Source organism: Asparagus officinalis, unplaced genomic scaffold (assembly GCF_001876935.1).
Source record: "Asparagus officinalis unplaced genomic scaffold, Aspof.V1 AsparagusV1_Un406, whole genome shotgun sequence".
Lineage (NCBI taxonomy): Eukaryota > Viridiplantae > Streptophyta > Magnoliopsida > Asparagales > Asparagaceae > Asparagus > Asparagus officinalis.
Window position 1 is genome coordinate 110,824 of NW_017972671.1, and position 15,338 is coordinate 126,161.

The following is a 15,338-nucleotide window of genomic DNA, read 5'->3' on the forward strand; positions in this document are numbered from 1 at the left end:
GAAGTCTTCGGCGAGCCCAGTCAAGCAATAGGAATGAGCTACCACCCGCCATGCTCCAAGGCCGGACCCCGTACTGGGCCGAAGCCCACATTCCGCTGGAAGCGCCTCGAGAACATGACAACAAAAAAACAAATTCCAGGGGCCTCCAAATTCTCAAAGATGGGCTTTGGGTACCGATAAGGCCCATAAAAATGCTCTGGTCGTTAATGTCGGTGATACGCTTGAAGTAATGGACGGTTTGTTCCTCTAAGGTGTATACCCAAAGTCGAGACAAGAGCTGGAATCAAAACGACGAGAAAACAAGCAGACAGATCCACGGTCGACCGCGAACGTGCACAAGAGTTGGGAGGAGCTGAAGCTGAAGGCGATCGACCGCGCCAACCCTATAGGATTTTGGTATCGGGTTTTTGGTTCGGGCGACCGCGGCGGTCGACCGCTCAACTCTCTGGAAATCTGGGGGTTTCTGTCGTTTGGCACGGTCGACCGCCGCGGTCGACCGCGACGCAGTCAAGCAGTTTCCTAAACTGTTTTAGATTCTGTTTTCCTCAGGAGTCTATATATACCTTAAACGTTTTTAGGGTTACAACAACACGAAAAAAGAGAGCTTTTTGACTGCAAGAAGAGAGAGAATCTCAGGGAGATTAAATCCTAGTTTGAGAGCTTGTAATTCTTCTTCAATTAATAAAGAGATTGTGTGGTGTGACTCCCGAGGACGTAGTCACGTTGCCGAACCTCGTTAAATCTGTGTGTTCGTCTCCTTTACTATTTTTGCAAGGTTAGATCTTTATTTGTGGTATTATTCCTATTTTTCTACTTTCAACACAAGGTCCGGAAGGGCAATGGTTCGATTGATTGTTTCGAATCCCCAACACGGTATAAGAGTGTTGAACACGGTGTTGTGACTGATAGAAAGAAGGATAAGTTATCAGCGGTCACGTTTTATGCTCCGAGCTACGCTGTTGAGCTTCGGCCGACGCTGGAACTCGTCGACGAACACGAGAGTTCGGTGTACCTACCGCTGGTACATACGTGGAGATCATAACGAGCATTATTTTACAAACAGACTTCAAGGGAAGAAGACTTTAGAGTTTGCCAATATTATATAAAGATTATGTGCTAGAAAAGATGCAAGTATAAACTTTTAAACTCGTGATATCTTGCTGTTTATAGGCACGTAATTGTAATATGTTAATGTGGAAGAAGTATATGTAAGCCTACATGCTAGTTATCTGTTCAATGAGAAACAAGGTTTCGTATTTCTTTAGTGAAGCCTACGATATGATGAATTTGAAACTCACGCACCCACCAAAAGAGAAGCCACAGCAACTCATCATATGTCCATCAGGGTCCACTTTCCATAACATTTGACAAAATACATCATATAAGAAGGGCAAATGAGAAAACACTAAAGTCTCGTTTAGCATACGGGAATAAGTGGGAAGTGAATATCTATTCTCACTTTTTATTCACGCGTACCAAACGCAGCATATTTTTGGAAGCTAGAACGTCCATTTCTTTACAAGGGAGAATCGAAAGGTTGAAATAGATTCTTAATATGTCTTATTGCTTATTAATCACCCATACTAACAGTAAAAAAATTGTCATTCCCCCTTCATTGTCTAATTAACCATGAGAATGCGAAGGAGCATTTCATTCGCTATTTCTGCGAAGGAGCATTTTATTCGCTATTTCATTACATTCTCACTTGACTTCCTACGTGCCAATGAAGACATAACAGAAGGTTATACACTGAGCCAAAACAATTTATATTAATATTTAATACAACCTAGTTCAAACATTTTTGGTATCATCATGTAACTTGTCAGTTACACCACAAGCATATCTCTGCTCAATGTTAAGATCAAAGATCATGTCATAGCACTACAAGACAGAAGAATTTCACTGGCTCCGCCATCTACAAGGAATAGCTCAGCCGATGCCTAGAATTTCTCAACTTACACAAGGTCAAAAATGAGAAAGTATCCAGTACATCTGGTCCATGACATTAAATGTGCATCCAAATGATATCAACCTTTAGATCATACAACTTCGCGATTTGTGCACTAAACCAAGAGTTTATATCAATTGGGTACACATTTAATGTCATGCTACAGACCAGGGTCCATGCAATACTCTCTCAGTTTCTCGTCAAGAACTTATTTTGATCGTTTTTGTCTTCAATAGTATTTAACTTTGGGAGCCCTGGTTTTCTTTGTTGCCACCTATTGTAGATGAGTAAAACTGTGGCACTGGATTCCCTAAACTCAGCTGAATGCTCACTTGGCTTATGCACGGAGCAGCATTCAGTATCTCCTTCTCTGCTTCTTTTGTTACATCCATGGCGTCCCTTTTAATGAAGAATCACATATGAAAATACATCACAGAACTTTCATCCAATAAATCACAATAAAGTGAAACCAACGGATGAGGATGGATACGTTACCTAATTGACATTTCCAATGGCATTGACACTTGAACCTCGAGTAAGATCTTTCCTTGCAGCAAATGCCGTGTTATATGCTTAACTGTCATTTTCTGAAATATGTTCCGGTCAAAATTATGAATTTAAGGTGCACATAAAAGCTATACAATTATCTTATGAGCACAAAACAAGTCGTCGAGTTTTTAAATTTTGCCAATATGTGTATCGATGCAGGATATAGTTCTCCATATAGCTACAAAATACAGTCCATGTCTATGAATTGGGTAAATTTTAAGTTATATGGCTACCTGAAACTCTCATTATGTATCATGATGGTTTTTTTAAGTAAATTGCAAAAATGATTTGTGTTAGCCAAATACTGGAAACTTTCTATTTTGACCATGCTTCTTATGAATTGACAATTGAATAAAAGAAAAAACTCTTTACAAAACAGGTAAACAGAAATTAACTACCTCGGCAAACAGTGATGAAATAACACCCGAGACAATGGCTTCAGCATCTCGTTCCTTGCAGAACTTATCCGAGTTTTGGCTTTCAACGCCCTTTAAAGTCTGTCTTTGGTCCACTATAGAAGAGCTACACAAAAATGAAGGATCTATATGGAAAAACATTTAGTTACGAGCAACTTCAAGTAGAAGAAAAACAAAAGGGAAGGAAAAACATAGCAAAGAGTCGAATATTTCCTTGTCGAACATTTCCTTAACTCTAACAAAAAAAGAAAACGAAAAGAATAGGGATTCATGTTGAATTATTTGATATAATATTACTTCATGTGGTTCATTATTAGTTTGCATGATTTATGGTGGTCTCTCTAAAAATGAATGCCGCAAAATGCTGGGTAATGGAACAATTCTACGTATCATCTTCATTTCATTATCATACTGCCACTAAAATGTCTAACAAGGGTAAAAGACACTATGACCTACCAATGTGTATAAAAACCTCTGCAACTTGTTTGTGCGACTTTTGTACTTGGCGACGAACATTCTCACCGATGTCATGAGCAGCGCTAACACTCAGAAAAGGATCTACCTGCAATAGCATTGTAAAAATCAGTCTCTCCAGATAAGGGGGAGAAATTGTTGTGTATTTTGTCATCCTTGCTCTTTTTTCACACAACACATTTTCTTCTTTCAACGTAGCATGCACTTGGTTGTAAGTGAGAAGAGAAAGTATATTACTCATATCAGCCAAAATGAACTATTAAACATGAAAATCCACAAGCATTACTTTACAGGAGAAGCTTTGGGATCAAGAAAGCAAAAACCAGCACACTAGTTATACATATTAGAATATTTCTACTTTTGGAAAGTAATGAAAAAAAAACCTTCCTATTTTCTTGGTGATTTTTAAAGCTCAAATATTAAATTTTGCAGCCATAGGAAGATGTGCACAAAAATCATCTACTTATCTTCAGTTCTTATATAGTCGCCTATTAATAACTAATATATAACTGCTTTGAAGCTCCGGAATACCATTTTACTTGGCTACATTTCTGTCAAAAATTAGTATGGTTCCCTTTAACAAATGTTTTCAACAAACATCTGACTATTAGAGCATCTCCAACAGCTTCTTCAAAATTTTCTCCAAAATGGGGAAGCAAAAGTCATATTCTCCAACTAATTTTTACACCAACTCCAACAGCTTCCCCATTTTGAAGAATCAATTTTTTCCTCCAAAAATTTGGAGAATGCTGCAGATTTGGGGAAGCTTCCCCATTTTTTCTCCTTCATCCTTATTTTGGGGAATGAGATGGGGAATCTGTTGGGCCAAAAACCTAACTAAATTCTCCAAAAGTGAGAAATGAGGAAGCTGTTGGAGATGCTCTTATCTCTCTCCTTTCAGGGAATCTGCATGGTGAAAATGTAGGTGTTGAATGTAGTAGGAAATCTATTAAATTTAGTAGGGTATAATGTCATTATTTCATATCTCATATAATTGGTAATGTGGCTATCTACATTTGGTAGGGCATATACCTCTCTTTATTTCCTAGTTAGTATTGAGACTTTCCATTAATCTCCTATCATATATAAATAGAAGTATTTTCTCTTCTAACTTAACATGGTATCAAAGCAAGGTCTTCAGCCCTAGGGAACATCTCTTTCGTCCTGGGTCTCGGGGCAGCCAAGAGGGTTCGGTTTATCTCCGCACTGCCCTTTGGCGGCTTCGACATCTTCACGCTTCTGTTTTCATCTTCGCTCATCATCAATCAGATCTGGCGCCTCGCCTTTGACATCCCAGGAAACACCATCTTGCTCTCTCACCTCTTCCATCGAGTTCTTCTCTTCAAAATCCATTGTCATCATGTCCAGAATTTCGGCTCTGACCGGTGTCTTTTCTTATTACGAAGTTCCCTTTTCACAGAATCAACATCAGTCATGCATATTTTCTTCACAACGAGCCCTTCTTCATGGCCTCGCCATGACCCCTAACAGTTTCTCCTTTGATGTATAACGATTCCTATTCCTCACCATTCGATCTCGTTGCCACTAAGTTTTTCTCCCTTGATATACAAGGATTTCTATGCCTTGCCATTAATCTCATGGACATCGATTTTTCTCCAGTCTTGTCCCTGAATTACTATCCTACGCCATTGATCTTACAACCATTAGATTTTTCTTCATGAATACCACTCCATTCATGAATACACGTTGTGATTTATGATCAAAAATTCAGTGTTGACTCATTTAGAGTTGATGTCAGGCCAATAGTCAGTGAATTTATGTTAATAAAGTTATGTATCCTACAGATGTTTGAAAGACAACATTCTAATAGGAGTAGCTGCAGTTACCAGCAGAGGTATGTCCATTCAGTTTGTGGTACTTTGAATTGTGACCCACACGCAATCTCCATTTTAATGAGAAAAGGCAACAATGGTGGTCATGTTGTTGATAGCAATAGTAATGCAGCAGCAAGAATTAATGATGGTAGAATATTCTGAGACAAAAAGCAGGGAAATTTAGCCTAAATTGCACAAAAAAAACCATCACGTTTCCAGTTTGGACAATTAAATACCACAAGTTGCATTTTGGTAAAATAAAATCCCATAAAGTTTCTAAAATTTGCACATTACTACCATCAATCATGCAAACGTGAAAATTTTCACCCGAATGTTTTTATACGATACTCGCATGCTAATTTTAGAGGTTATAACCAATAATATTTGTTAAATTTGCTATTAAATCAATCAAATTTCTTTTTCAAATTTATCTTAATTCTATTTAAAATAGAGTAGGGATATTTCTAATGAAAATTTTAACAAATATTTATAGTTAAAAAGCTCTAAAATTAGTATGTAAGTGTCTCGGAGAAAACATTTGGGTGAAAATTTTCCACGTTTGCATGATTGATGATAGTAAGGTGCAAATTTTGGAAACTTTATGGTGTTTTTTAACCAAAATGTCTTGTGGTATTTAATTGCCAATACGGGAAATTTGATGGTATTTTGTGCAATTTAGCCGAAATTCAATAACCAAGCAAACAAAAAATATCATAAGATGTCAACACCTCAATGTGTACATCAAGATACAAGAAGGATCCTGCTTTTCTTCCTCTCAAGCGGTGGCATCCCTGCATCAACATTTCATAACAGTTTTAACCCCAAAATAAACTGTATTTACAAATAAACCTGTAAATAAACAAATAATAATCAAATTCATATGGACATTTAGGTTCCTAGTAGTGGTAAAGATGTAAAAAGTAGAAAGAAAAAAAAGAGAACAGATATTCTTCATGACTTGGCAATTGGCAATAAGATGATATGCACATTATATGCTCTTAAACCACAGGATTCACCATCGGGGCACATAGAGATAAAGATAAATCACCTCAAATCCCTACTGATCCATCTCTTAAATGTGATGTAACCAAAGACTAACTACAGAGTAAATATACCAGCAAGAGCAAAAAACTATACCTAAACTAATATAGATTCCACTTGCAATGTAAAAATGCCAAAAGTCTAAATAAAATCAACCTCATCCTCTTGCAATCTACACTATATTTACTTCCCAAGGTTATACAAGATAGCATTTTTACTGACCTAGATACCCTTTATTTCTGGCATCAACAAAATCCTCCAGTTCTGTGCTTAGTGTGCTAATACATTACCAAACCAGATATCAGTGAATTAATACAAGACAGAAAGATGTCTTGTATTTAGTGTAATTGCTCGCTTGTACGCCGTCACCATGTCAAATGTATACTATCAGGAAAAAAATGCATTGCTTCTTTACCAAGCCAGCTTTTAGTTTCAATTGAATAGTAGAAATTTTTTTATCTATGGGAATGGAGCCAGAAAATTCATATGCCAACATGAATGATTAGACTTCTAAAATAGTGATGGTGATATTGGTTGGAGGCAGGACACAGCTTGCAAGGCGGGGTTCGAGAGAAAGACCAGAAGATCCAGCAGTAATGCCAAAAGGCAGGTGGAGGCCAGTAACAGAGTGCATATCATTCACAACACACGGAGGGCATAGGCATTTCACTCCTTTCTTGGGTAAAATATGTTTATCTGAATATGAAGTTACAAAGAGAGGGAGACCAAAGCATATTTCTAGTTAGTTTAAAAGAAAATAAATATTTTATCTGTATATGGAGTCACTGATTCATTTGTAATTTACCTCTCAAAGAAGGATTATTATGAAAAATATCTTCAAACCATCTGGTTCTGGTCAATGATACTCTACATTTATGCTAATTCTTTACTTTGAAATATGAAGATTTTGTTTTTTTATTAAGCCAGAAAACTAATTAGTGCTGAAAGTTTTCTCCTTTTATTCAGTTAACTATTAGTTGATTCCTTGTCATTTAATATATTACTTCATTTTTTAAACCATTTTAATTTTATAGTAGATTTTATGCGCGGAGGGAGGGAGGGAGGAATCATTGTCCTTTGTGAATTTTGGGCAGATATTTATTACCTTTCCAGATGTACAGTAGTAACAAATGTGTGATGTATGATGAGCTCTGGGATTGCTAATAACCATAGGCAACCACTAACCAGTCATTAGCAGTATTGCAATACACCATCATTATAGAAACACATATAATTAAGTCTCAAAGAAACTAACCAGTCATTGATTCGACAATAATTTGCTTAAGCAAAAAGGAATTACAGGCAATATCATATTATCAAAAAGGTAAATTCACAAACAAAAACTAGTAATGCATGTAATAGAGGTATGATTTTAAGAGACAATGGGCAACCAAGTTCTTGATAGGAGTTAAGATATACCTTCACGCCTTCAACTTGAGTTATAGTCTGTTTGATTGGTGCTAAGGTAGGTAAGGGGACACCAGCATCAACTAGTTCCATGACACTGTACATTATATTGAAGTGAGAAATCATATTAGATGATTAGGGACAAAACTATATAAAGCAGCAAAATAACTTGAACCTAATTAATCAAACGAAAACTGCATGTATGCTAGTTAATGTTCATTTGCCAGCCACCAATTGTGTCATAAAATGAATGTGAAATAGAAGAGTTAGACAACGTGAGCATGCAGTTTTCTTCAATTAGGATTTGCAAGACCAAGTGTCAGTTAAAAAGAGGAAGTTTTAGAAATTCCAATATGTTTAGCTGCAACAAATACACATCTTTCAGCAAAACGAAGTGCAAATGTGTTATGTCCATTGTTACACAAAGAAATCATTCAAAAAGCAATTCTTCCAATTAACTATATTTGACAATTAGAATGCTAGTCGAGGAAAAGGTCGGTACCTCCGGTAACCAGTTTCAATTCCAGCTTTCAGAATCATGCCTGATACAAGAATTCCAGCAACAGGATCTAAAAATGGCATTCCAAGCATGGTACCTCCTGCAATCAAATTACACCCCAAATGTAGTTACTATCTACATCCATAAATTAAGTTATCGAAAATGACGAGCAACCAATGCACATTACTCGATTCCCATAATGATTCACATGTCTGCAAAAAGATCAAATTACAGGTATGGGCCTGTAAATCATATGTCTAGTTAAAACAAACTTAAAACTTCTTTGCCAAAATCAATTCTTTTTTAATGGTTAAGAACATATAATAACAAGTGTGTTCCTAATTGAGTTGTAGATTTGTTGTAGCATAAGATTGGAAACACTCATCAAGCTTGTGGAAGGGCAGAGGAGGTGAGCTGCAAAAATAAAATATTGCCATATTGTGCCTTAATTTTCATCAAGTGACTAGCTGTGCCTTTATATTCAGTGAACCAATAATGGATGAAACCAGATAAAATGTGGAATTAAATTGTTAGCACAAATTACGTCAAGTTTGATCGAAACTTGGTCAGAGAAAAATAATGGACATAAGGTATTGGTTCTCACCAACCCCAATAAGAGCAACTACCGATGACACAGCATCTGAACGGTGATGCCATGCATTAGCTGTCATCAGCTCACTTCCTTCCTTTTCACCGGCCTTTCTTGTGATCCAAAAAAGCCTATAACCATAACAAACAGTGTTTTTTTTCCGGTTAAGCGTAACAGCTATAGCTTTTGCAATTCTACAGGACTAGACTAATTCATTCAGTATCCACAACCTGCATCTTTAATGAAAACGTGTAATGCCCACTGTGAAATAAAGAGTGATGTTAACTTCTAACCATGTCTGAAAAGATAAAACTAATCATTCTAATGAACACTAGATGGAAAGATTAATAATTAGAAGTCAACCTTGCATGAACCCTCTCGGTTGGCAATGAACCCCATGTTGAAAAAACAATGACTGAGGGCTCACACAAAACATAGAAAAACATAACTTATTGGTCAGGCTATTGAAACTCATACACCGATGGACTGAACATTCAAATTCTATACACAGCAAACCCTCAGAACTCTCTAGGCTAAACATTATATATTTTATAATGTGCTCGGGTCAGACATTATAGATTTTAAACTTAGTTGCAGTTCTTCTAATTGTTCCTTCTTAACATGGAATAAAGAGATAAAAGAACAGAAAAAAAAACATGTCTGCCATACCCTTCCTTAACAGCGATGGAGACAGTTGTCATGCTCAAGGCTAGGACAGGGTGCTCTAAGTCGATACCGTGATGATGGCCACCACCATGACTATGGTGATCACTATAGCTATGTTCTAGTATGTGGCTAATAATTTCTGGTTCTGCCGTTATAATTCCCTGAACCAAAAAAGCAGAACTTATATGAGTAATGAATTTTCAACGGGAACTGTAATTCATTAATACCTCCAGATAATTAGTTCCATTAACAATTAAAAAAAATAAAAACAAAGGTTATAAAATAGAGAAATTGATAACTGCATCTGGAGAAAGGAAATAGGCAAAACACAAATAAGTAAATACCTGTAGAACATTGACAGCATGCCAGGCAATGCCACCTGCAGTAGTCAAAAGCATACAAGTAAGTAAATACCTGTAGAACATTGACAGCATGCCAGGCAATGCCACCTGCAGTAGTCAAAAGCATACAAGAAATCCCAAGAGTGTAGAACATTGACAGCATGCCAGGCAATGCCACCTGCAGTAGTCAAAAGCATACAAGAAATCCCAAGAGTGCCTAGTGTCTCAAACTTACCATGTCCTGGAAAAAATAATGCAAGAGGATCATAAGTGCGATGCAGGACAACTTTAGAGCTTGGAGAGAGTAAAAAAATTCTCCTTATGGGAAGAGTCCTATTTATTCAGGATTGAAGGAAATATTTTCAAATAAGATATTTGATTCCAGTTTAGATTAGATATTTTAGATAGTGGTTCTTAAGAAACACAAGACACTTGACGTACTTAGCCTTAAAATGAAAGGTCTAGAATCTGAAAACAGAGACAGAGGTGAATACACTACACCACAAACCCAAAAAAGGGAGACTTCCCCAATTATGAGACAACTTGATCTTTTCCTTGGGAGGGTCAGCACTGCAACATAAAACAACCCGTCAAGGTTGCCATTACAAACTCCAGAGGCATTCAACCTGAAAACCAATAGACTTGGAAGTTTTTCAGAGCTCGGATATGTGCTCAACCCAAGACCACAAGACTGGGGTCATTGTGGATCTTGAACTTGCGATCAAACTAAAACAGTAGAGGCAACAATAAGGAAGCCAATGGCCTTCAGCTTCAAATGTAGGAACCAAGGACAGCAAAATGTGTGAAAAGTGCCTCTAAACAGTGGAATAAGAAACAGCAGGTAGCTTTTTCTTGACAACAGTATTAGCATCTATTGAGATCTTCAATGTCATTAGTATGTCCTTCAGACACTGGATATGATCACAACTCAATAGAAGGTCCATTACCACTCTCTACCAAGTCGTGTCTAGAAACCCTCCTACAAAATATATGGACCGGTTTCACAAGATGATGCATACTACGTCAAGTATCAAGCACAAAGTGATTTATATACTTGTATTTGGGTTTTAGTACATAAAAACTTCGAACCCAAAACCCACTCGCAATTCTCATCAGCTCTTTATTTTTTGGATCATTCCAAACCAACAGGAAACACAGCAATCAAGTTCAACAATACCGATGAGAAATGATACTAGCACTAACACAAGCAACAAATATGCATTGATGATGATGATGATGGGAGTCATATCCTCTCTTTTTTTATTTGGATCCCATCTGACACTTATCAAAATTCCAGCTAAAAGTTTCTCTGTTACAAATCATAATTTGCACATATTTAATAGATTTCAGTTAAAAATTTTGCCTATATACTGGAGTTGGTACACCATAATCTATAACAAACTAACAGCTAATTCCCATTTCAGATTAACTATAAAGACAAAGCCTTTATAATGAAGGAAAAAAAGGAATGTACTTATCACTCCTGATATTTTACATGATGTTGATAGATTTTTCAGCAGAACCAACTATATGAATGGTTATATATCTCAGTGATAAGCAGAAACTTCATCTATGTTCTAACAAACAGTGCATATAGGTTAAACAAGATTGACCACTAACTGAACAATAGTGCATATAGTGTTGCGGAATTACTAGTTCTGTCACAAAATACTAAAAGAAAAGCCAACTAGTTTATTGTTATGGAACAAATTGAGTAGAATCTAAGTACAGAATCAAGAGTGACCATAAGGGTGTTCTTTGTCCTTTGGAGCCTTCCCAACTCTAAATGACAGCCAGGCCACGCCACTAAGGACCTGCAAAGCAGTAGTTTGACAATACATAAATGACAATTTTCAAGTTAAGGTAGCATGTAGTAAGAGCACTGTCCATCCCTTCCCTATGACAAATCAAGTTTAAACAGAAAACTATGGGATGCAAATAGTTAAAATATTAGTGGGCATGGGAAAGACACGCACATGTGCACACACGCACATATGCACACATACAAGCATTTATTTACAATATGTATACACACATGCTATGATTAGTAGACAGAAATATGTGTCATATCCAATAAGGACATGGGTGCCGTACTGTAAACTCTACAATATTAAAAAACAGGGATCGTGGCTATATATGCATATTTCTTCCAAGGACATTTATATTTGAGTCATAAATATATGCATGAGCATGGTATTATTCAAACATGGAAGCACCTAATATAATGTTAATAGTCTACAAAATGATTAGCTTTTGTCAACAGAGATCACAACATACTTCATTCGTTCATATTTTACGGTGAGAAATGGTTCATACATCTGAAGTACTGCACAAGGACCAAAATACATACAATATACATGTGTGTTGTACATACTAATGAAGTGGCGGCCAAGTTATAAGTGTCCTAAAGTATCCGGGGTTTTTTTTAATATTGTAGAGTTTTTTATTCTGAATCATCTACAATAAAAACTGCTGGGCTTTTTCTTTATTAGTCCCTTAAATCTTTAATATTTTGAAATTAGTCCCTCAAATCGTTGAAAGTGCTATTAGCTCCCACAACTCTTATATGGTCGATATGCCCCTCTTGACTGGAGGGATTAGTTTGGAACAAGTTATAATAAATAGGGACCTCATAGCAATTTCAATGATTTGAGGCACTAATTTCAAAATTCAAGGAATCGCGATGAGGCGCTTACAATGTCGGAGAGGGAATGGGCGGCGTCGGCGATGATGGCGCACGCCTTCGCCGCCGGTCACGTGACCGTGGTCGTGGTGAGAGTGGCCCACGTGCCATCGCCTGGCGATTCTCGAGTGGCTCTGGCGATCGCCGATCGACGAGAGGAGGACGAATTGGCGGCATCGATGATGACGACGGGTGAAATTTGAATTCAAAGTACGGTAAGTTTTGAGGGCTTTGGCGAGATTTGGGAATCGAAATCCCATTGAAATTGAGCGAAAGAAAGAAAAAGATCACAGTGATTTTTCTTTCCTTTTCATTTTTCTTTTCTTCTGTTATTATATCTCGAGGAAGAACCTGATTCTGTTGGGCCTCCTATTCAAGGAGAATCTAGTACGCGATTGCTGAAGCCCATTTACTTCGTGCCCAACAAGTCATAGCTTGCACGTGCCGTCACGTGCTCCAGCCCTTGTGCGGTGTAGAGCTTCAAAATAGATCGGAGGGCAAATTTTCATTTTTGACCATTTTTAGAACTTAATTATCAAATACGTTGCACTTATTTATTATTTTCGACCTAGTTTTAACCGCCGGGTAGAAATTAGGTCGAAATTGACAAATAAGTAAAAAAAACTACACGAGATTAAGAATCCTGTGTAGTTTAGTAGAAAATTAAATTACACGGGATTTCTCAATCTCGCCTAGTTTAAAACTAGGCTAACTGCACAGGATTGTGAATCCTGTGAAGTTTATAATAAATAAACTATATAAGATTGATAATCCTATGTAGTTGGCTACATGATTAGCATATCGTCATATAAATTATATTTTGTTAAAAGGGCATGAGTTTGAATCCCAGCCATGTAATATTTTAATGTTTAGGGGGAAAAAAGTTTATATTGGCTATCATGAGATTCAAACTCAAAACCACTGAATAATTGAAATTTATCTTTCTTGTGGTTAACCACTTGGCCAGCTATTGTAATCACACTAGATTTGAGCTTGAAATTCTATATCGGTAAAAAAAAATAATTCACATTGCTGGGATTCAAAGCCATGCCCTTTCAACAACATATAACTTATATGGCAATGAGCTAATCATGTAGTCAACTACATAGGATTGTCAATCTCCTGTAGTTCATTCATTATAAAATTCACGGGATTCACAATCCTGTGAAGTTTCGTCTAGTTCTAAACTACGCAGGATTGAGAATCCCGTATAATTTAATTTTCTACTAAACTACACGGGATTCTCAATTCCGTGACGTCTTGTTTGGTACGTGGGAATGAGTAGGAATTGAATGCAATTTCAACTCTTTATTCATGCGTACCAAACACGATGTATTTTTAGACGCTAGAATTGTTATTCCTACTTCTTATCAATTCTCACTTTATGTGGAAATTGTCATTCCCAACCATTTAACAAGGAATTGATATTCCCACTTAAGTGAGAATAAAATAATCAAATAATTTCCAATTATACCCTCCTTAATAGATACGAATAAATATAAATTCTCATATGAAAAAAAAATTATATAAAAATATTATCATTAACTGCTCGTACAAATATATGAATAGATGTAAAATATTAAAATACTATTCTTTGTTCGACTTTGCCCTAGTTCGATCACGTCTACAATAGAAAAAATCTCATCTTCGCTCAACGCGACTCGGTTAGGTAACCATTATTATTTTTAATATATGTATGTATGGCTAGTCTTTACCTAATCTTTACAATAATTTTTTATCTTTTGGCAACTTGGTTGCGTAATCTGTTGGCAATTAGATTAACAAATATTTTATCTTTGGATATATGATTTGAAGTTATTAAAGCATATATGTCTAATCTTTTTAGTAATTCTTTCAAAATACTCACAACAAGAAATAATTTGCTTAATTGATGAGATTGGAACTTTATATTTTGATTAGAGGCTAACATGTTTTCTATTTATTCAAACTTTCTAAGTTAACAATTTTTTCAATTCCTAATCATTTTTTTTGAAAGTTAAAGGTGCATTTGAAATTTCATAGAAATTTTATATACAGACTAAAAGTTAACATGTTTTTCCAATCCTTCAAAATTTAGTGTTTTCTTGCGATCTCTCTCTTCATGCATGCACATGGAATTCAGTCATAAATCATATAGCATGCATATGAAATTCAGTCTATTGTATACGTTTGTGGACAGTGATGCTAATAGCATTAGCTGTTCGTACAAGTAACAAGCATGTAGCATTAGAAGTTAGAAATGTTGAATTATAATTATTTATAATCAAAAATAATTTCTATGAAAATTATTCTTCAATTAGTAAGCCAAAAGTCTGAAATTGTTGCTGAGGCGGTTTACCAAAATATAACTATCAACTGAAAAATTATTTCTATAAGAGAAAATATCATTTCTATAAAACTTATTTTTCTAAAAAAATGAATTATTTAGTCATTTTTAAAATATTTTTATGTTTTTAAAATTTTGTGTTTTTGTAAGGGCATTATTAGAAAACTAAATTTGATTCTCACTTGTAAATAAATGATACCAAACATGGGAATAAGAATAAGATTGTCATTCCTGTTTCATTCTCTAAACGCTCCGAGACATGAGCATGAGAATGCGCATTCCATTTCCATATCTATTCCATTCCATTCCTATATTCTTTCCATTCTTACTTGACTTCATTCCCGCGTACCAAACGAGGCGTGAAGATATTTGCTCTTATTTATCATGTTCGACCAATTTTCTGCTACGTAGCGGAAATCGGGTCAGAAATGATAAACAAGTACAAAGTAGGCCAAAATGTTCAATAAATTTAAAAAAAAGTCAAAAATTAAAAATTGTCCTAGATCGGATGAGGATTCAATGTGTAACTATTACCATTATATCATGTGCCCGTATCTACAAGTA

At 35.9% G+C, this 15,338-nt stretch overlaps 1 protein-coding gene across 3 annotated transcripts; it reads right to left on the reverse strand.

Annotated features, from left to right (window-relative positions):
- Positions 1 to 1,750: 1,750 nt before the first annotated feature.
- LOC109827743 (metal tolerance protein C1) lies at positions 1,751 to 12,501 on the reverse strand. 3 transcript variants are annotated; one of them, XM_020394762.1, is made up of 13 exons: positions 12,462 to 12,495; positions 11,510 to 11,579; positions 9,918 to 10,006; positions 9,769 to 9,777; positions 9,428 to 9,585; positions 8,774 to 8,889; positions 8,173 to 8,269; positions 7,683 to 7,767; positions 5,951 to 6,013; positions 3,370 to 3,475; positions 2,896 to 3,038; positions 2,444 to 2,535; positions 1,751 to 2,347 (listed from the first exon to the last, which is right to left on the reverse strand). In XM_020394762.1, exons 3-13 carry the CDS (start codon positions 9,960 to 9,962, stop codon positions 2,188 to 2,190), a joined length of 1,074 nt encoding a protein of 357 aa, XP_020250351.1. In that variant the 5' UTR covers positions 9,963 to 10,006; positions 11,510 to 11,579; positions 12,462 to 12,495; the 3' UTR covers positions 1,751 to 2,187. The 3 variants fall into 3 exon arrangements, with proteins under 3 accessions (XP_020250351.1, XP_020250350.1, XP_020250349.1); XM_020394761.1 differs by lacking the exon at positions 9,769 to 9,777 and having other exon boundaries at positions 9,428 to 9,588; positions 9,912 to 10,006; positions 11,495 to 11,579; positions 12,462 to 12,501; XM_020394760.1 differs by lacking the exon at positions 9,769 to 9,777 and having other exon boundaries at positions 9,428 to 9,588; positions 9,912 to 10,006.
- Positions 12,502 to 15,338: the final 2,837 nt, after the last annotated feature.